The sequence below is a fragment of the Triturus cristatus genome, chromosome 2_2 (assembly GCF_964204655.1).
Source record: "Triturus cristatus chromosome 2_2, aTriCri1.1, whole genome shotgun sequence".
Lineage (NCBI taxonomy): Eukaryota > Metazoa > Chordata > Amphibia > Caudata > Salamandridae > Triturus > Triturus cristatus.
The window spans coordinates 802,143,210-802,166,343 of NC_140582.1; the positions used below are offsets into that span (position 1 = coordinate 802,143,210).

Sequence of the window (23,134 nt, forward strand, 5' to 3'; positions counted from 1 at the left end):
TTTTGGGAGGAAACACTCACACCCATAAATAAATATATAAATATATATTAAAAGAGTGGGGACTGTAGGAAGCTGGCTCTGTATATACTATACCAAAGTGAGGTATAGTGTGCACAGAGTCCAGTGGAACCCCAAAGGTAGGCAGAGGTAAAATTAGATAGAACCTTACTCTCTATTTGTGGTAGTGTGGTCGAGCTGTAAGGCAGTATCACAGGACAGTGTTAAGCATTTGTTGTACACACTCAGTCAGCAAATTAATTCACAAACTCAAAGACTGAACTTCAGAACAATTGTTTTTGTTTAAAAATGTTTTTAGTTATTTTATTTCTAGAACCAAGCAGGCCTGGCACAGGTAAGCAATAAATGCTTTACAGTAGTAAATGCTGATTGTAAACCAGTTCAATTGCAATTCTACATGTACTATGGTTTGACTTGCAGTATTGTTTCAGACAAATGCAATCACTTGTAAATACAGTACGTAGACTTGCATGGGATTTTCAGTAAAATAGCAGGTAAGTTACTTTTTGATTACTTTTCTTACTCAGTGCTGGATTCCTGGATGCAGCACTGGGACATTTCCTGTAAACAGGTGAGTAAAAGCATTTTTGTTAAATGATACAATTTTAAAGAATTTCTTTAGGCTTCAAAACTCCGCACTTAAAAAACTTTTTCAGGAAAAAGTGTCAATGTTATCCTATGGAGGAAAATATGGTTATCGGTTTTTAGGTAAGTAATCGGTCTTTGGAGTTGAGGTTCTGGGGTTAGAACAAGGGCGCCCCCAGGGTCAAGGATGCACTCATTACGTCCTCAGCGGCACTAGGGCGGCTGGGTGTAGAGTGCTGAGGCCCAATGTTATCCATTGGGGGGTAGGGAGCCTCCAGTTGGTGGCTGCGGGCAAGCTGGCCACTGGGTTGTGGGAGCAAAGCTCCTGGACTTTAGATCAGGGCAAATGGGGAAACAATTTAGCACCAAAGTTGCACCCTCAGCAGGACTCAGGCGGCCGGGTGCAGGGTGCTGTTTCGAGGTCGGATGCCCTGTTGTATCCAAAGGGGAACCTCAGGTTTGCAAAAGCACAGCAGGCAGGGGGACGAAGGACTTCTTTGTGCGACCAACACTTCGAGAGGTAAGATGGGAAGTTAGGGGTTGGTTAAGTACCGTTGGTTTGGGCACAAAAGGTTGTAGGGTGTCTGGTGCAGGGGTGCCTTTTGGGGTTGGATCTTCTTACCAGCTCCTGGTCACGGTGGGGGTGGGGGGTGGGGGGGGGGGGGGGGAAGACTTCTGGATTTAGGCTGCAGGCGTCGGCTTGAGGCAGGTCAGTGGTCGCCAGATCTCGGTTCAGGATCGCCGGGATGACCTTCTCGTGGTGTTTGCCCGCTCGGGCCGTGGACGGCGGATGCAAAGTGGGGCGAATTCTCGGTCTCTGGCTGCTACCAGGGGTCTCAGTTGAACAAATCCAGTGTTCACGGGAGAAGCAGTCTTTGGAAGTGAAGGCAGGCAGGTCCTCCAGGATTTTTGAGGTTTCTGGCTGCAGGACAAACTGGGATTTCGCAGGAGCAGGATCGAGGGGGTGATAGGCCGGTAGGGCTGCGGCAAAGTCAGTGGGCGTCTTCCTCTTGTTAGCTGCTGCACGACTGTTCGGTCCTCCTTTTTTACTTCTTGTTTCTTGTCTGGAACAGCCTTCTTGGTTCAGGGCTGCCCCCTAAATACTGTATTTGGGGGCGTTTAGGGGTCTGTAGTCAATGGGCTACTGACCTTAGGGTGACTACACCCTTGGTGTGCTCACCCCATGTGGGGGAGTGAGCACAATCCCTAATCCTGATTGGGGAGTGCCTGCCATCAGCAAGATGGCCAGCACTGAAGAGTGGGCTTCACCTCGCCCCCCCCACCAGATAGGGGAAGTTGGCAGAGGTGGGCACAGCTTCTGGGCTGGCTAGTTTTTAGGTCTCACCTGACCCAGCGCCTGCGCTGGTCTGGCGAGACTTATTGAGAGGGCTCCAAAAAGTGCTACCAGGCCAGCCTAGAGCTACAGTGCATGAGCGCGGGCGCGCCGCGCTTTACCGCAATTACTTTAATTTTCGCGGCCAATAGCCAATAGGTCTCGCTTTTGTGACCTTATAAGTATTTAGTTATGCAACTGTTGCATGGCTAAACACTTATAAGGCCCCAAAGGCGAGACCTATTGGCTATGCCAATGCTTCTTCCCATCTGTCTTCCCGCCGAAAAGGAGGGGAGACAGGAAGGGGGCCTGCTCCCGATAGCAGGAGAGGCTGGGGGGGTCGCATTACAAAGGCTGCCAGGCCTTTGAAGCTCCCCTGCCACAGATGGCTCTTCCTGGCCTGGGGAAGGTGTGAACACCTCCGCCCAGGAAAGGCTTTGTTTCTGGGCTCAGGGAGCGAAGGCTTCCACCCTTGGTGTTCAGAAACATGTCCCGTGGTGGCAGGCTGGTGTGTACCGGTCAGGGAACCCACCAGAAGCTGGTCGTTTTTCAGGGGGCATCTCTAAGATTGGATAGGTACAGGGCCTCCAAGGTTGGCATAATAAGTGCTGCAGCCCTTTGACGTCTTCCCTCATCACAGTGCCCTGGGTACCTGTGGTACCATTTACCAGGGAGTAACCTGTGGCCAGAGAAGCCAATTGGGTTCGTTTTAGGGAAAGAACAAAGGCCCTGGGAACCTGATTGGCAGGGACCCAGGGCACATCAAGTGAAAGTGCATCAGTGGTCTGGCAAAACAGTGGGGTGTTACTGCAACAGAAACCCACTTTCCTACAGGTACCATCCGTTGTCTATAGCAAAAGAAATCCAAAGTGACTAACACCTGAAGTTATTGATCTAAAGTATGTGTATGGAGAAATTATGGCTCAGATAACAGGGCACAACTCCTTATTCTGGAGTTGCTTTTAGAGAATCTTGGGAGCAAGGATCTTGTTCTTTAGTTTCCAGCCCAAACTACACTCTTTGTGGCAGGATTGAAAGCATACAAAAACTGCCCGTAAGGAAGATACTCTTCCAGGATAGAAGACTTTGAATTTCACATTACATTTCGTAATGCCCTAAAAACCTGGCTTTTTGCTCTCTAAGGAATGTGTTCAGGCCCTTATATCTTCTTCTGCTGCTTCTCCTTCCTAAGGCTACCCGCTATCAGCACATTGATGCTTTTGGGCAATTGGTTGCACTATATAAATTTATTTCATTTCAGGTTTGAAAATGGGAGCTCTCTGTTCAATGTAGCACCCCCACTCCCGAACCCACCCCCTCCCATCCCCAACCAGTGTCCAGAGCCTAGTTCAGTATTCTGACTGAATACCCAGAAAACAAGTGCACCTTCTATGGAGACAATACTAAACTCTAGAGTAAAACTGTTTTTAGGTGCCATTCATCATTTATACCTAGTAGAAGGCCTGAGGAAGTGCCTCCTGTGAAGAGAAAGAGAACCTAGCAGTCGGGGCTACTTTCATCGATCTCTTATTATTGAATGGGCACATAGGAGAGTGTGTGGACTTCGTCACAGGTGTGAAGAAAAAAACAAAGATCAGTTAAAAATCACTCCGCAACGAAAAATTTCAAAAGAAATGGAACATAATGAAAAAGACAATAAGGAAAAAGTGGGGTTAAGAAATAAAAAAAAGTTTAGTGCTCCACGATTCAGCCTAGACAAGAAGTGGAAACAAATGAGACCAGTTGCCAATACAGAGCACGAACGGTCACTGGAGTAACAACTTGGATTAACGGGGAAGTTACACATTTTCAACTGAAAGCTGCTACCAATCAAACCCCATTCACCTTCACTATTAATTATGTACTCTACTGTAAAATAATTTATATTTTGTTCAGTCTGCAATGTGTTTCCATTTTCAAAGTATTTTGTGCTCACAAAAGGTTCTTCAAAAGAGAATATAAATTAGATTAAGACCTATGTTGGTAAATGAATATTTGACAAACATTTTTTTCAGAATTGAGTATTGCCATTTGTTTAAACGGCTCCACGATTGTGCACATAGGTGGGACAGATCGAGGTTTACATAGGTGGATTATAGGAACGAAAGCGTAATATGGAAACAGGAAGTTAATCGATTTATTTCAAGCAGACTCCCTGCGCTAGAAGCCACAAGTGAACTTTGGTGGATGACATGGTCTTTGGATGTATAAACTTTACTCTCATATGACAAATATATTCATAGCATGTTAATGGAAATACTCAAGTATGGCTTCCCAGGGCCGAAAACTATTTATAACAAACAATATATGTATATATGATCACTGTGATGATTACCATGCTCTCAATACAAAACATTAACCAAATGTTTTAATCAGTAATTACATTTCAAAACTTGCATTTTGTATTTTTGTACAATGGTAGGCCTGCATGTATAGGAAAAATATATTGAGTAAATGCAAAATAAGTACATGCTATAACAATATTAGTGTCCTGAAAAACAAACACACAAAAAGTGAAGCTAGAGTTATTAAAGAAAATCAAAAACCCCATGAAACTGGCCAGTTATGATTAGCTGTGCAAACCAAACGTTTGCCCCCACCAGACAGATGAAAACTGGCACGCCAAATGGAATGCTTAAGGACCCAGCCATGATGTAACTAAGGACATCAAAAAGGACGACATCACTGGTGACATTACACATCTCCTCAGCACTGCACTGGTTGATATCACAAAACACAGTATCAAATATTTGTTTAGATGTGTTTAACCCCTTAACTGCTTTTCTCATAAATATGGCATCCACAAACTGTTTGATGTGCTAAAGTCATTATCTACCCAGCTTTCAGGAACATGCTGAGCTGAATCGAAAAACCTAATTTATACCATAGTTTTAGCATGTTTCAAAGAAGTTGGCAATTTTTCCTATTTTTTGTGCTTTCAACTTACTTTCAGTTTGTGGTGCAAACCAGTGTAAAACTCATGAATAATTACAAGAAAGCTATACATTTATAGATGAAATCCCCAATTCAGCAAGGGTACATGTGTAGATCCCCTCACGGTTTTCTCACAGAAACACAACTGCTGAAAGTAAAGAAATATTGAAAACAAGTAGGAAAATACTGTCATTTGTGAAGTTTTTTCATCCGTGACTTTTTGTCACAGTGGCAGATGTACAAAAGCAAAGTCCCATAACGATCGTTAGACCCTTTTGGTTGAGGGGATATATAGGGTTTGTAGGTTCTCCAAGAAAAAGAGGTACCCAGAGACAACAAATGAGCTGCACCGTACAATGGATTTTAGTTCTCGCCTAGGCAGTGCATGCATTGTCTCTTCGAGACAAGCTGCATCTAGAACATGGGCTTGGAGCACCACCCATCTTTTAATTGGTTCCTCTTTCTGTCCTTTGGAAATGCCTGCTTTTGTTTGGTGAATACACTTAGTAGTCCCTCCTTTTGGACTTCGGTATCCTCCCATGAGGACTGCCCCTGTAACGTGCTCTTACTATTCAGGTTATTTGGAGAGCACTTTTTTTTTTGTTGGGTCTTGTTAAGTGTACTGTTTTGTTTACTTTGTGCATTAAACTTTGGCAGCGTCATTTGCCCTGCCGTCATGTAATCTACCATTGTGGTCCCACCCACCCCCTCACAACACTGCTTGTCCACCCCTCAGAGGTTGCTGCTTTTTTATTTTGTTTAACTGAAATCATCGCTTCATTTGTAGTGCTTCGCTTAATATCCCTGTTCAGTCTCTCCCCACCCCTTTGCCCCTCCCACAACACTACTTGCTCGCCCCCACCACCCCTGCAAGATCACTGCTTTTTTTGTTTAATTTAATTTTGTAGATTTATATAGCACGGGCACGGGGGAGATTAAGTGATTTTCCCAGAATCACAGGGTGTTGAGCAGACGCAGAGACTAACACGAATCCCCAGCTTCTGAGTCCGCAGCTCTGACCGCTGTACCACATCCTCTCCCTCTGGGGATCCATGTTAGAGTCTCCTTTTGTTGGCAGCAGTGCCAGCAAAGACAGTCTAAGGTGCAAGGAACAACATGGACAGATTACAGCAAAAGAATATATTTGAAAAAACAAACATGCAAATAGATTCTTTGATGGAATCTAACCACGTCGTTCCTTGCACCCGCTACCACGGCTTTGCTGCCACTGCTATATTTTTTCAAAAAATGTACGCATCATCTGCCAGGTTGTGGTAGGTTTGGTTGTCCTGACCTCCTGATACCTTTCGCAGCATGTCTGATGCAGTTTCATTGATTTTTAAAAACGTTTTCCATAGATGGAGTTATTTATAAACTCAAATGCTGTTCAAGTCACACGGCTATATGCTAAGATCTCGGTTATTCGGTGTTTAGTGTGGCACACAAAGTCACTAAGGTGGCTGCATCAGAACTTGGCTTCTCTTTTCAAAGGTGCTGCTCTTACCTCTGGGGACTGAAAACTAGGTCCAATTACAGCAACCTGAAATCACCCAGTGGACGTTCTCCTCATTGGCGCATGCAGCGGTACACATTCTCTAGATATATTTGTACTGTCTGTGAGAAAGTGCCATCTTTCTTGCCTGGTATACCCCCACTTTTTGCTGAATTGCTGAATGTACTTTGATTGAGTGTGCCCTGGACTCCTGCCAATCAGGTGCCCAGGGCCTATGTTCCTTCCCTAAAACAAACCAAACCCAAATTGGCAAACCTTGGCCACATGTCAGCCCCTGGTAAATGGTACCCTAAGTACCCAGGGCTTTGTGACCCAGGAAGGCCTCTAAGGGCTGCAGCACTCATTGTGCCACTCTTAGAGGCCCTGCACCCTTACACGCACACACTGCCTTTGCAGGCTGAGTGTTTGGGTGCAAGACAAAAACATCCCTGTGTGCCATGCCCATCACATACACTGCCATGGCATACATCAGTCACCCCACTAGCTGGGTGCCTTAAGCCAATGGTGGGGACACAGGAGCAAGAGCCCTGTGCCCCTACAGTGCCCAGGTCCATCCCTGAGCCCTGTAAGTGCAGTGCTGCCATTTAAAGAGTACATGGTGCTGGGGGCTCGTCAAACACGAGCTCCACAGCACCATATTGGCAACACTAAAGACTGGGAAGTTTGGTATCAAACTTCTCAGCACATTAAACCCACCCTGATGCCAGTGTGGGATTTAATGTACCCAGCACCCCAGAGGGCATCTTAGAGGTGCCCCCTCGAACCTAACCTACAAATCCACGTCTGCTCTGAGGCTGCCTAGGATGCCACCCAGCAGACATGTTGCTGGACCCCTGGGTAGGAGAGCCCCTGCTCTCCTGGTCCTGCAACAATGTACATCCTGGGCGAGGTGCTAAATCTCCTCCCCCAGGATGGGCAGGGGGAAGCTTCAAAGGCATGCCGCCTCTGAGTTTCCCCAGGCCCCTGCAACCCCCCACTCTGGCGGGAAGCTTTGCCCGGAAAACCCAAATAAGGACAGGGGATGTGCCAGCCTGCCAACCCCACCCCTCAGGTGGGGGAGGCGAGGTGAAGCACATCCCCGGGCTCTCGCCATCTTGAAGATGGGGAGCCCTACCCTATCAGGACTAGGCTACTGCCCCCCTCCCACAGGAGAGAGGCAGGATAGGGGGTGTACCCACCCCAGGACGGGGACCCATTGGTCCCTGCCCTTCACCTACCTGTAACGCCCCTAAATCTAGTATTTAGGGGCACCCTGAACCTTCCTTCCCCAGATTCCAGATTCAAAACTACAAGAAGAGCAAGAAGAACAAAGACCTGCCCTGCAGCTGCTAAAAAGAGGAAGGAACCAACTGCTTTTGCCCAGCCCTACCGGCCTGTCGACCCTCAAACCTGCTCCTGCTCCAGCGCGGCATCTCTCGTGGCCAGCAACCTCACCAACCCCGGAGGACCTGGCTACCTTTTGGCTCTAAGCCCCTGGGACTCCCATGAGTAGAGGCTCTACTCGAAACCTATTTCTAACCCCTGGCAGCAGCCCGGAACCGCGAACCCAGCACACTCTGCACCAGCCGAGCCTGGCCAGTGCCGGAGTGAACAAAGACCCTGAGGACGACCCCACGGCGACTGTGACCCAGAGTCCGGCACCCAAGGACCTCCCTCGACATTCCTGAAGAAGCCTGCAGCCTCAGAACCAGGTGCCCCCCCAACCGCGATCAACTGAGGGTAAGATTTCCCGACACCTAAAGGCACCCCTGCACGCGGCGCCCCTCGGCCCCCTGTGTCCAACCCCGGGGTACCTACCTATCCTCCAACTACCCAACTTACCTCTCGAAGTATTGGTGGCACCTGAAGAGTCCTCGTCCCCGAGCTTGCAGTCTTTTTCCTAACCGGAGATTTCCCATTGACATCCATTGAGCGCCCGAAGGCTCAAAAGCACTCTGCACCCAGCCGCCCGAGTGGCCTTGGCAGTGAAAACTCTATTCCTTCCTACTTCCCCACTTGCCCTGAGTAAGTGACCAGGAGCCCAGGTCCCACAGCCGCGTGGCTTGCCAGTCAGCAGCCACCAAACAAGGCCCCCCTATCCCTCATAGGATAACATTGGGCCTAACTCTCTCTGCACCCGGCCGCCCTAGAGCCGCTGAGGGTGAACCAACTGTACCTACCTGACCCTGGGGGACCCCTGAGTCTGTGCCCAGAACCTCAACTCTGCCAGTCGAGTACTTACCCTTCAACCGCAAACTCAATTTTCCTCATAGGGTAACATTGACTGGCTTTTCCCTGAAATTGCCGAGTGACAAAAACTAATTTACTCACCTGTTCCTTGGTGAACTCCCAGTGCTGGATCTTGGTGCCCAGCCCTGACTCTGAAAAATCTCTACAACTGTACTTGCCCTTAACTCAATTTTCTTCCATAGGAAACCATTGACTGTTTTTCTGTGAAATTTCTTCTAAGTGTAGTTTTCTGGAATCTTTAAATATTCTTCAAAAATCGTATAATATCTGAAAACGTAATTGCTTACCTGTTTGGATAAAGGTCCCAGTACTGAGTCTAGGCACCCAGTACTGGATTACAAAAGTAACGAGAACGTACTGTACCTGGAACCTGCATTTTCTTCCATAGGGAATCATTGATTGTTTTCTCTGAAATATTTTTTAAGTGTCAACTTTTAAAATAGCTAAATATTAGTTAAAAATCACTACAGTACTAAAGTCAACTTTCATCACTTGATTCCGAGAACTGACCCAGGACTGAATCTAGGATCCAGTCCTGGAATTCCAAAAGTAATCTAAAAAGTAATCTGTTGCAAATAACGTGAATTTACCATTGAGCTCAATGTATTGTTGTGTTTAAAAATAGAGTTGCCTACTGCAACCTCTTGTAAGTGTTTACTAAAATCTACTGCATATTGCCCCCCCTTCAATGCCACGCCCTTTCCCCCTCCTGTGCCGGGCGTTGTATTAGTGGGTGGGGTTCATGACGAGATAGTCTCGTCATGGGCACAGCGCAACCGTGCTCCATGACGAGACTATCTCGTCATGGGCACAGAAGAGGTTATATGAAACATCTACTGTTGAGAAAGTATATTTTAACTCCAAGTGTTGGTTCTAAAATAAAACAAGCATATATTTTTTATATATAAACCATTGGCCTAGAGTTCAGTTATTGAGTGTGTGAAACCATTTGCTGACTGAGTGTGTACAACAAATGCTTTACACTATCCTCTGGTACTGCCTTACTGCTCGACCAAGCTACCACTTCAGAGAGTAAGGTTATACCTAACTTTAACCTCTGTCAAACCCTGGGGGACTGTTCCCATTATTTCCTTGCCTGCAGATTTGCTCCAGCGGTGTACCCTGTTAAGACCGTAGCTGCTGTATATATTGACTTGTGACAAAGTCATACAGTGAAGGGAGTTGAGCTAACTGCATTTTATTGTTAGCGGTGGCTTGGAAGCTTACATGGGTCGATTGGCACAGATCTCGGAGTACAGCCAACAAATGCTCTTGTTTCCCACCAGAACGGAAACTGGGCATATTTCTCACGCAGACATCTTTTTTTTGGGAGAAGAGGTTTAAGACAAGATAGCATCTTATTTTGTACAGCCAGAGCTCTTAATATGCACCAGTCGCCGCACTGTAGGAATGGCGTGAAGGTGTCTTGTACAGAAAAAAATATGCCTTGTTACTATAGCAATCCAGTTCTTTTGTGAAGTTTTTAAATGTATTGCAACCTAGATTTAACACTTTTAACCTTGACAGTTTCTCAGCTGCTCTGGTTTTCACTGGTTCGAAGACACCCTTTAGAGGGCTTTATTGAAAATGGTGTTGCTGGTAGTAGCATGGTGCGACAGCAGCGTTGTACATAAGCATGATATAATGAATAGTGTGGCATAAGAGACAGCTGGGCACATTAGACCTACAATTATATTGAGGAATTGACCCTTTCGGTGCGCATGATGGTATGGTTCCGTCATGAGCACCAGTGCTCAAGACAATCATTTTGTCATGTGCACAGGCGCACAAATATCCCTCTTCTGCAGATAGAGGGAATTCCTTTTTTTAAATGTTTGCCTCAGGGGGTGAGGAAGAGCTTCCCTATCCTCCCAAGGATTTTTTGTTTGTTTCTTTATAATGAAAATCGCACACATGGTGAGCACCGAATTACATGGGAGAGGTATTGTTGGAAAGGGGATAATCTCCCCTTTTCAATGACATTCTGCCCTAGTGGACCCCTGCTTGGTTATCGCACCAGGAGGGCAAACCCCAAGGAGGGATCTACCCACTAGGCACCAGGGAGGGGGGAAGCAGTCCCTTGGCCAAGGGCCTTTGCTCCCCCCAGAAAAACTGTCAAGATCAGTCATTCTGTAACCTCTGGGGGAGCAGGTGGAGGTAGCAGCCCCCAATCTGTCCCCCGGGACGCCAGGTCAGGTCAGATTTAGGTCAGGGGTGCGTGTTGTCTAGAATGGGCATGCCAATGCCCCCGCCTCCACCCCCAAAATAATTGCCACAGCCTTTCTGCCCCCATCTAGGGAATATTACCAAACGCACACATTTCTGAAAATTAGATACCCAGGAGAGTCCAGGTAGGTGTGACTTGTGTGGATCCCCCTTAGCATGCCTACCCAGAATCCCCTGAAAACCTCAAATTTAGCTGAATAAAATGGAATTTTCCCACATTTCTGTGTGGGAAAGTTGTGGAATCACCGGGCTGACACAAATCTTCTACCACCCTGCGTTCCCTCACGTCTCCCGATAAAAAAGGTACCTCACTTCAGTTGAGTTGGCGGGCCAAGCACCTGCAACAGGCAAGGGCCTAAAACATTGTGGAGATATCAAAATTATCTATCAGAAAAAGACCTGGTTTTGCAAGGGGAGCACCTGTGTTTTTAGGTGTCGCCTGAGCCAGTGCGCATGCGCTGCTCTGCGAGGCTTTTAGTAAGGGCTTTTCCACACTAAACACACGCTTGTGCGCTTTTGTTTTTAGCACCCGCAATTGTCCTTTGGATGAGTCTTTCTAAGAGAGACAGCATGCAATTGGTCCAAGACGGGTGCATGTCCCACCTTCTCTGTGCCCTAGCCTAGCCTTCTCGAGAGCGAGCAGCGGCCCACTGCATTCCTTAAATTGTTTAAAGTGCGCATCTGTTACCAATTAGCGTGGTCGGGGTCGCCGCGCTGCCCCGCTTGTTTGTTTTTCTTTTTCGGGGATAGGAGTGGTCTCCCATTCATACTTCTTTATCCAAGTGGTATTGGGTATGTCTTATGTCTACAGTCCTTTTTTCGTTGTTTTACATGAGCCCAGCCCGCTTACCCTTCCCCCCCCGGGGGGCACTGTCCATCCTGCTGAACCTCGCAGTCGGGCTGCCTGGGAGAGTTCCTGCTCCTCTTGGCTCACCAGAGGATCTTCCCCCGCCGGTTGCTCCCCTGCTAGTTAAACGGCCACGGCATGCTGTTTTTGGCGAACATGCTTGATCTTCCCCATCTCGGCAAAGTAACCCGAACCACAAATACCAGCACACACGTGGAAGAAGCGGGACCACAACATCGGCCCTTACCGGAACGGAAGCCGCACAGAACGGAAGCAACACGGTTGCTCTCCCTGAGCTCTACCAACACTATGGAAAAACTAAAACAGTGTCATCCAGGAGCAAAAACAGGGGGGCTATCTTCGACAGGCATCGGATATTTTTCCTCCAGTTTGCTGTGCTTTGATTGATTGATTGATTGATGTGGAACTTATATAGCGCAGCTATCACCCTACGGGCATCCTGGCGCTTTACACTGGAGAAACATACAAAGGGGGACAGAGGGAGGGACAGGGGAGCGGCATGGTTTAGACTTTGGGGTACAGCCAGGTTTTAAGCCCCTTGCGAAATTCGAGCAGGGAATTGCACTCCCTCAAATTCAGAGGGCGTTTATTCCACATGCTAGAGGCCACTATGCTGAAGGCCCTTCCGCCCACCCTGGAGCGTTTAAATCTCGGGACTACCAATAGGCCGGCTGTGGATGATCGGAGCTGCCTGATTGGTAGAGGACTGATTGGTAGCTTTAACAACCATAACCTTGTCCCACGCTCTTGAAACGGTTTTTGTAGCAAGATTATAACCTCTACGTGCCCTCTTTTTTCTAAACCTATCAGTTACTCTTTTCAGCCAAAACATTTTGTGTATTTTAAACAAATAGTGAGAGTGGAAGCGTTTGTCCAGTTCCCCCAAAAAAGTGCTTATGATATTTAACGAACTAGACGCAAAAGTGTATTTTCAACATAATGCTATTGTAAAGGCGCGGAGAAGCACAATTTAAAGATGGTGTTTGTTAGTCGCTCTGCTCTCAATAGCCAAAAATGGAGCGCGGTGCATCTGTTATTAGATTAATGCTCATCTTTCCTTCGCGCATTCCGTGATCCGCAGCGAAGACGATAAAGAGCCTCGCATAGGCAGTCCCGTTTCTGGCTTTTTTCAATGACCTTAAATAATTGAGTCATAAATATGGGATTAAATTGGTTAATTCTTACACACGGGAATCGTGCACGCTGGAATCATTTTTGGGATAAAGCTAAGTTGACCTTGACCCAAACCATCGTGGACTCTTGCTAGGACATTGAGCTCCTATTTTACAGTCTCTCTCTCCACTGTTGGAGCGCAAGTTTCCTCTCTTTCTGATTAGTCTATCAACATGCTTTTGTAATAATCATTTTATTGGTATGCTAGAAAAAACACATTTATGAAGCTGTACCCCCTTAACATTCCCTCTTCCTTTAAGTGGAAATGCTGATATCATGGAGTGCATTCACTTCACAAACGGAGAGCTGGAGGATGCAGCCTGTATAAATTAATAAAAAAATCGTAATCAACAAAAGAGAGATTGAGACACATCAGTGTGAAATCCAGATAGTAATAGATTTCTTTCTCCATCACCTGACGCGAGGATTATGCCTTTTGTTTTTTTAATACTTTATTAACAGCCATTAACAAGCATTTGCAATGCCATAGGTCTCGCCTTAGGGACCTTATAAGTGTTTAGCCATGCAACAGTTGATGTTGTTGCACCAAGGATATCGTGCTCCATAACTAAATACAAAAGCGAAACCTATTGGCTATGCCAATGCTTGTTGGTCTTGGGCTCAGTGGTCATCTAGGGAAACCTACCAAAGCCAGACATTTATGAAAACTAGACACCCCGGGGGAGTCCAGGGATGTGTGGCTTGCGTGGATCCCCCAACGTTTTCTTACCCAAATTCCACTGCAAGCCTCAAATTTAGATTTTAAAAAAATCTAATTTTCCTTACTTTTTTGTGAGGGATGATCGCGCTGGCAAAAATGTCCTACCACCCAGCGTTCCCTTGGTCTCCCGATAAAAATGATACCTCACGTGTGGGTGTCCAATGCAGAATTACCTAAAAGCGTAGCACTTAAGAGATTGCAGTGCCATACATCAATCCCTATGTTTTTGGCCTTTCCCAGTCGCAGGACCTTTGCCCACCCACACAAGTTAGGTATCATTTTACTCAAGAGACTGAAGGGAACGCTGAGTGGTAGGACATTTGTTCCGGCGCGCTGATTCCAGCCAGGAATATGTGATATTTGTATTGCTAGATTTGAGGTCTTCAGGGGATCCTGGGTAGGAAAACATTTGGGCATGCACGCAAGCCATACCTCCCTGAACTCCCCCGGGTGTCTAGTTTTAAGAAATGTCTGGATTTCATAGGTTTTCCTAGATGGCCGACGAGCCCAGGACCAAAAACACAGATGGCCCCCTTGCAAAACCAGGTAGTTGTGCGATAGATAATTTTTGATGTCTCCACAATAAGTTTTAGGCCCTTACCTGCCAAGGGTACTTGGCCCACCCACACAAGTGAGGTACCATTTTTATCAGGAGACCTGGGGGAACGCTGGGTTGTAGGACATTTGTGCCATTTCAGTGATCCCACAACTTTCCAACACAGAAATGTGAGAAAAATGTGATCTTTTCAGCTAAACTTGAGGTTTGCAGGGGAATCTGGATAGGATAACATTGGGGGAAGTCACACCTTCCTGGACTCTCCGGGATGTCTAGTTTTCAGAAATGTGTGAGTTTGGTAGGTTTCTCCAGATGGCTGCTGAACTGTGGGGGATCACAGAATAGTGGAACATGTGTTATTACCAATTGACTTTCTTTGCATTTCTGCCTTCAAAATGTAAGACAATTTGTAAAAAAAAAAAAAAAAAAAAGTCATTTTGAAAAATTACCTTTAATTCACATGCTTATAAGGGTACCCACAATTTTGGAGATGTGCAAATGACCACAGCTTCTAAACTCTATATTTAGTCCCTATTTCGGAAATGTGTAAGTTTCCTTGGTACCTATTTTTCACTCTTTATATTTTACCAAATGAATGGTTATAAACCCGGAACACAATGAAAAACCATTGCACGAGGCAGCTCAGTTATTGGCTCTGTATTACTTGGGTACTTGGTGAACCAACATGTCCTATATATCCCCGCAACCAGAAGGGCCCAGAAGATGTAACGGTGTATTGCTTTTAAAAAAATCTGTCATACTTAGAAGTTACAGTTGAAAAAGTTGGCACAAAGTGCTGTTTTTTCAACATTTTTTATTTTCAACTTTTAATTTCTATTAAAAAAAGACTGAAGGATCTACACAAATGACCCCATTTGTGTAGATCCTTCAAAGTCGAATTCGGAATTTTGTCTAGCTTTCAGAAGTGTATAGCTTTCTGGGATCCATTATTGCTTTCATTCCCGTTTCTACCACTAACTGGAAGGAGGTTGAAAGCACACAAAATAGCAAAAATAGGATATGTCCCAGTAAAATGCCCAAACTGTGTAAAATATTTTGGTTTTCTGACAAAAGTCTGAATGTCCCTGAAAGCTGAGAAGATGGTGTTTTCAGCACCACAAACCCTTTGTTGATACCATTTGCAGGCAAAAAAAACAGACACTTTCTTCTGCAGCAGTTTTCCCGTTTTTTCATAAAAACACAATATTTAGCTGTATGTTGGCTAATTACTAGTTCCTCTCCAGGGAAATCCACAAAGCCTGTGTACCTTTAGAATCCCCAAGATGTTGGAAGGACGCAAATTTGACATGGATAACTTATGTGGACAAAAAGTTACAGGGGCGTGAGTACAAACTACACCAAATAGCGAGATTATATATATATATATATATATATATATATATATATATATATATATATATATATATATATATATATATATATATCTCTCTCTCTCTCTATCTATCTCTCGGTTGGTCAAACTAATGTGAGGAACAATTGATGTAAAATTATAAAACTAATTTTTTTAAATATATTTACCTGCAAGAGATTTGTATGGCATATGTATATTCATTTCTAGGTTAGAAAAGATTAAGAACTTACCAGCTGCACCATAAATTCTACCACCAGTCTTGATGTTCAGATTTACAGGTGCGGTTCCATAGCTTCTACATCAAAAAATTAATATATTAGAGCAAAGAATGATAGTTAAGTTTCAGAGGAGGCAGTGGAAACAGATTTTATTAAGCCAATGCCTTCACACAATTATTTTTTTACAGCTGTCTTGATATCTGCATAATTAACAGCATAAACAATCACAACACATGGGATACAAACAGATTAACAATAGCACAAATGATAAATGAAACATTTAAATTACCATATACACACAGGTCTAAATCTAAGATCATTGTACAAGTCCGAAGTGGAACGTCTACAGATATTGGGATGTCCAGAGATTCCAGACAGGTTTATTTGAGATCTCTCTCACTAGGAACACTGGTTTCTTCATTACAGCATGTTTGTCTGTCCCTTGAAGCCATTCTCATAGTGGTGGGCTGTAGGGAATGACCAGTATTTTGTAATGTCTCATTTGGCTAACAGAAAGCTCAACCCAATCAGAGTGCTAGGACTTTTTGACAAGTCTTTCCCTTTCCTTACTCCCCAACAATGACAGTTTTAAAGAGGTTGATTGGAGTTCTTAGGTTAGAATCTGGGATATGGAGGCCCAACATCTCGAAATTAATTTAAAGTGTCTGAGAAATTTTATTCAAAATCTACTATAATTTCACGTGGCTCTTCAATAAAGTCAATATATAAAATTTTTCAAAATGAACAACCAAAGCTTACCCATATTGAGGCGCTCCTGTTTTTATATCTCCGATTGTGACATGAACATCATCCTCATCATCGTCACTGTCCGTGTCAGTATCTTCGTCTGCCTCAGTTACATTCTAATTCAAAGAAATTAAATGTTATAAAATCAGAGGAGGCTAGATCCTTGACATTTTGCCATAGAGATCACCATTTACCAATAAGTAAAAATTCCAGTGAAAATAGAGGCCTCACAAGAAAAACATAGTTCAATTTAATTAATGCTATTTGTTATGAATATATTCACCAGACTCAAATGCTTGCATGTTTGAGGTTAGAGTATGGAGGACTTCAGAAATATTACATTTGTGGGTTTTGGCTACAAACGACAACCCGACCCAATGACAGGACTCCAGTGCACACTCTCAGCAAATAATTAATGATAGCATTAAGGTATCCATTATGCAGGATTAGGGTATCAGGCGAGTGGCATACAAGTTCTCCTTGAAAACCGCACTAGATTTTCATACAGCAGACATTACCAGAAGCAGCCATGAGGCCGGCAAGGGAGGAAGGCTCACCTAAGACGCCTGAACCATGTGGATACCTGCCCAGGCATCAGAATTAAGACAATAGCAAATGTTGCATCTCTGTGCTAATGCAACCAGGGCAACCTAAGGGGAAACGATTGGAAAACTGAAAGCAGGTATTTTAACCAGGAGCTTGTTAGAAATAGAGAGCACATTGCTTTAAGCGTAAGAGGCAAAGTTGACTCACTGTGTCTTAACAATGTTAGGTGAAAAAAAGGCAACGGTTACTAGCAATAAACACCCAGAGTCGCTTAAGGATGAGTAGTTAAGGGCAACCTGGTGTCAAGTACTGCTGTTGCCTCTGTAACCAGAGAAGCCACATACAACTGGAAGCTCAATATATTGCCAACAACCTTTTTTTGCACTGAAGTGCCAAGAGAGGCTTGCATCGTCAAACAAGCTATGCTTACTCTTCTACAATGGCCCGGGATAGAATACTTACTTCAGACACCACAATTACCACTTGCAAAAAATATTTTTCCAGAAGTCATTCTATTTAGAAAAAAGGGAGTGGCATTGTATTCAATATAGTCACATATACTTCAAAAAGTCGGAGGGCATAAATATTCAGATTAATCATTAATGGAAAATCTGTATCTTAGTCTACAACATATTAGGTCATGCACTCGTACATGGCAGTTATAAAGTGTTAACTCCACAGTAAAACGTGGAGTGTCTGGTCAAATAAGCAGCAGTCACACTCAGGTAAACCATGGGTTTTAGCAGATTATGTTCTTTAATCCCTCAGAATGGCAGGCGACAGAAACCTACGTAGGGTCTGTAACCGGCCTGGTCAGAGAAAGGTAAACATGAAGTTTCCTTCCTGCTCTGTTCAACTTTGTAACTTCCAAAAAGACACACTGGCTTCCACAAGGGGAGAGGAAGAGAGCAACTGTAGTGGGAACATACAGGTAAGGGAATCAGCAGGTCTCGACCATTAAATGCAATGGAGCGCCCTGCAATCATAGAGGTCACTTCTAGAGGGGGCCTTTCCAAACTACAGGTCAACCACCTTATGTATGCAAGCACCACTAACACCACAAGAAGGCAAGGGTCCAATCAAATTACATAGATTTACAGAGGGAGAGTCAACAGCGTCTCACCATTTAGATGCAGATGAAAAGCCCACCATTGCAGGCAAACCGTTTCAGCTGCTATAAACAGCAATCTCATCGACAGGAGTGGAAACCTCCGTATCATACAAGAGAATCTCTGCAGTCTCCCACTAATCGTCCTCAGCCTGAAACAACCTTACTCTCAGAAGAGCACTGAAATCTTGTCCTTTCAACTATTTACTTTATAGTCCTCTCTGCACAGTCCTCGCAGTACAAGTGTATATGATCATTAGTAGTATTAAAAAGTAATACAAAGTGGGTCAGAATAACAAGCATTAGCAATGCAACAGTCTCGCCTTTAGGATCTTAAAAGTATTTAGCTATGTAGCACATTATCCTGGCTGTTATATTAAGTCTTGTCATTTAGCCTTACGTATAACCGGATGAAAAGAGCATTTGAATTCAGTAGGGCATCATGGAAAGGGGTTAAGGTAACTGTTAGCCCCAACAAAGTTTTCCAAAAAGCAACATGCATTGACAAAGTCAAAAAGCGGGCAGCATAATTCAGACCAGCCAGACCAAAACGCACAATGCGGCCCTTGTTCCACGCAGACATTGTAGCGAGGAGAGCGGAAAAGAAGCAGGTAGTTTGCATTTTTTTGTTTTAGGCAGAGAACAAGAAAGAAATAATGAAGCAAAACAACGACAGTGACGTGCACTTACTCGTTGGTTAGAAAGAACGGGGGTGCAGAGGGAGATTAGAGGGCTTGAACCGAAGGGCGAACACTTCTTTGAGCAAGTGCCAGACAAACAACCCACCCTGCTTAGAACCCGTGATCGTAGCGCCGCCATGTTTGAAGAGAACACCTCCACAAAAAACAAGCTGGCGGCCAAGCTGAACAAAGCCTTTGAGCCTCAAGCTGATGTATTCACACCAAGTTAGCGCACTTCCAGCAAAAAGAAAAAAAAGCAAAGCACTTGCACACGATAACAAACCCCCAAAAAAAGAGAAAACATGTCTCGTCACCTTGCCCCACCCCGTACACTATCTCTGTCAGCCTCCTTCCCAAACAGCCTGACTCCCCTGCAAAGATCATAGGGGCCTTTTGTTATGAACGGGTTACTGCACGGCTGCTCCCCAGGCCGCAAAGCCACTCTGTGCATATACGTACACACACTTTGCTTGCCACGTACATTGTTTTTTTTTTTTGCAGTTTTGTTATATAGCGCGAACTCGACCCGCAGATATTGGGGCGCTCGATGTGATCACCAGTTGCATTGCACATACATTCCTTTTTAGGCGCGGAGCGATTTGTCCAGCTTCACAGGATGTTGATCCGAGACACGGACCCGGTTCCTCCGCTTCAAAGTCGGCCGCTCTAGCCGATAACGCCTCTATTAAAAGCCTCTGCTAGTGACGGTAGAAACTATTGCGGGAAACTATCCGCAAGTACTTCGAGCTGACATTCGTGATTTGGAGGAGCTGCATCAATAGGAATTTGAAGAAAGGTACACCCCTGCCCACCTACAAAAACTAATAGGGTAGAGTTTACTACTGATTTCACTCAAAGGTGTAGAAAGTGGAAACAGACACCACAACCAATCCACTCACAAAGACATCACCACACATGGGTACACGCAAACACACCTGCAAAGCGCACGCGCGCGCACACACACACACACGTACGTACTTTCTACTAGATAGTTAGATACCTAAATATATTGAAATACATGGCCCTTACAGATGTTCATACAAGGCAGAACTATGGCAAAAACATAGGCAAACGCACAGACAGAGGCACTGAAGGCACTGCACACAGTCAAACACGCATACAGACAGACGCAGGCAAACAGGTGCGGGCACGTGAGTAGACAATCACTTGCAAAACTGGCCCTTGGGCAGATGAGCGTGCGCACCCACAAGGCACACAAAGACCCGCCCACCCAACTCACATACACTCAAATACACAGATACAATACACAGAGGCGAGGAGGCAAAAAGACAGTCGCAAACAAACACGCTGCGAGGCATACAGATGAATACAAACACAAATGCATAGACAAGCAAGAAGAAACAGAGACCGACACACAAATGAACGCACACACAGACACCCGCATACAGACACACACAGCCCATCAACAGTCAGCACCTATCAATCAGACGCATGCCGCGTCTGCCCTCAGCCCTCGCCTTTATCCTGATGTGCCCAGAAGCCGAATGAGAATCGTGTGCCCCGGAGGACACGTCTATTTAGCCAACAACAAGGACAACGTATAATTGAACGAGACTGGCCGAGCCAAAAAAGCACACTCTTATGTAAATTCTGCAGCAACATCTCTCACCTAGCAGAAGCTTCCAATGCATGCTTTAATACGGGCGTTGGGTTGTAGAAGCAACAGTGACACGCTGACTTCATTCATTCCCTTTCGCCTGCACAATCTTTTAATTATGGCTTGCTTTACAGAGCACAACTTCTCTGGGTGCTCCGGAGCTGTCTAATAACGAGCAAATAGATCGACACAGGGTTGGACCAGTCCTGTGGGAATGCAGTCCTGTGACCTACGGGTCACTCAAAGAACTCTGAAGAGCAAGCATTAACCTACTGAACTGCCTTCCAAATTATCACTTTGAGTCGAAACGGAAAGCGCGGTGTCTCTGAAGCAGGCACCGCGTTCATCTTTAAAGTAAAGGAGCGCTCCGCCCTCAGCAGAACAGCAGCAACGCTCCAGTGAACACAAAAACACCAAATACAATCAAACAAGCCCAGAAAGATAAGAAAAGCTTTACGAAAAACGGAAAGCAGGCGAGCCAGTCCAAGTGGGACGGCATAAAAAGCCAAAAGGAGGCAACATATATAGCTCATTTCCAATGGCTCGCCACCATTTAGCATAAACGGTGACGCCAGCCAATGGAAATGAGGGGCGGGGCTTAAAGCCCTTTTGTAAAAGTACTCATCTGCATTAAATCCCGCCGAGCGAGCTACGCATGTGCACAGCAACGCTAGGCGGGACCTACAAATAAATATGGAGTTGGATGCCACACAACGCACATGAGTCTTTCCAGTAAAAGGTCAGCTACAACCAGGAAATTACTGTGCAGGAAGTTGTGATCGCATAAATCAACTTGATAAACTTTGATGTTTATGTTAACGGAAACCACAGAAACATAGCACCAAAAGAAAAAGAAAAAAAAAAACTTGAAAAACACACGACTAGGGATTCAATCAATGTGGTCAACACAGCATAACCTACCAGTACAAGAAATAATTAAGATTAGCTCTTCAGAATCACAAGAAAAAGTGAATAAAGGACTACCAGACAGCCGCGTTTAGCATGCATCCAAAAGAACAAGTTACTTACCTTTGGTAATACTCTTTCTGGTAGGGATTTTATCTAACCACAGATTACTCACCTTTTGAATATGCCCCAGGCATCAGACCGGATACGGAAACTTTTTAGTAGTACCTCTGCATGCCAGAAGCTGGCACCGTGCAGCTCCGCACCGACTCGGTTATGCTTAGTAAGTAATGTGTGGAGTCTAGATAGGCAGCACTCCTGAACACTGTCACTTAATTTCAAGACTTCACAACATCCCTAGATGTAGAGTCCCAAAAGCAAAATCAGCAGAGCAGTGTTCTTAGTTCTAGTTTTGGGATCTTATTGATGGATAGAGCCCAATCAAAGAACAGGAAGGATAGGAGGGTTGGTGAAGAATTTGCAGCTATATAGTCTCTACCAGAAAGAGCATTACAGAAGCTACCCACTTAATGATAGCATTACAGAAGCTAATTAACTTTTTTTTTTTTTAATGTATAGACACTTCTACTCGTCGCAGATTCCTCGCCTTTTAAATAGATAACAAAGCAATCCCTATTTAGACGTGGGTCTATGAATTGATTAACACCAGAAAGTCCTTCAGAATCCAGAGGGCAAAAGCCACTTTCAGCAAGGCCGGTCCGGACAAAACTGCTTTGTTAAAGTATCCAGGGGCTACCATGTAGCAGCTTGGCAAATGTCCAGGAAAGGGATCCCAAAGGCTAATGATGTGGTAGCAGCTCTCCACTGGCAAATCGAGCAAGTAGTCCTTCTGAAGTCTGCTTTTTGGCCAATGCTTAGCAGATCTTAATACAGAACACGATCCAGCGGAAGAGCATTCACTTTGATACTGCCTTGCTTTTTCTTCCTCCACAAAAAGATGACCGTACACCCAGTGGTCTCTGGAACATTCTATGTGGAAGCTCTGCGCTCTCTTGGGGTCCAAGCGATGGGAGTCTCTCCTAATCCTTAGAAGGGTGAACCGGAGCACAGAACTCGGACAGGGTGATTGTTTGACTGATGTGTGCAGGCATCTAAACTTTCTGCAAGAAGAATGCCAGAGTGCACACAACCAGTTTGTCTGGGAAAAAATGTAATGTACCGTGGATTTAGACAAAGGGACAGAAGCTCACCCACAGAGCCTGCTGAGGGGATGGCGACGAGCAAAACAATCATAACAGTTAGAAGCCATAAAGGACAACTGGGAAGCGGCTCATAGTACAGATTCAAAGAGGTCTCACTGAAATCCAAGCCTGAGGCTGAAAGCTCAGGATCATCGCCTCAATGTCCTGGACTCTCTTTCCCAGGTCAAAGGCACGAAACCAAACTGTGTCCAGAAAGGCTTCAATGAAGGGGAGCATCCAAGAAGGAGTCCGGTGTGGCTCCCTCACATTGATAGCAAACACCAAAGATGGCAGGAGGTTTTCCATACTGAGGATGTGGTTGAAACTGCTGGGGGAGTCCTCCTTCAACAGCCAGTTGTCGAGGTAGAGTGAGACTGGCACCCATGACCTCCAAAGGTGTGCTGTCACCACCACCATCATTTTTGTGTGCACTTGAGGGGAGCTGGTGAGACCAAAGGGAAGCACAGCGAACTTAAAATGCTTCAGTCCCACCACTAACTGCAGGTAGCATAGATCAGCCTGCAAGACTGTTATTAGGAAATAGGCAACGTGCAAACCCAATGCCACAACCCAGGGTCAAG

The 23,134-nt window shown here is 45.1% G+C and overlaps 1 protein-coding gene across 1 annotated transcript in view; it reads right to left on the reverse strand.

The window, feature by feature from the left end:
- Nucleotides 1-23,134, reverse strand: part of FIP1L1 (factor interacting with PAPOLA and CPSF1) — a 520,306-nt gene that overhangs the window by 359,178 nt on the left and 137,994 nt on the right. The window contains exons 4-5 of the mRNA XM_085642102.1: nt 16,506-16,609; nt 15,759-15,823 (exon numbers count right to left, since the gene is read on the reverse strand). Of these exons, the coding sequence (XP_085498228.1) occupies nt 15,759-15,823; nt 16,506-16,609 (169 nt within the window). The remainder of the gene's footprint in view (nt 1-15,758; nt 15,824-16,505; nt 16,610-23,134) is intronic.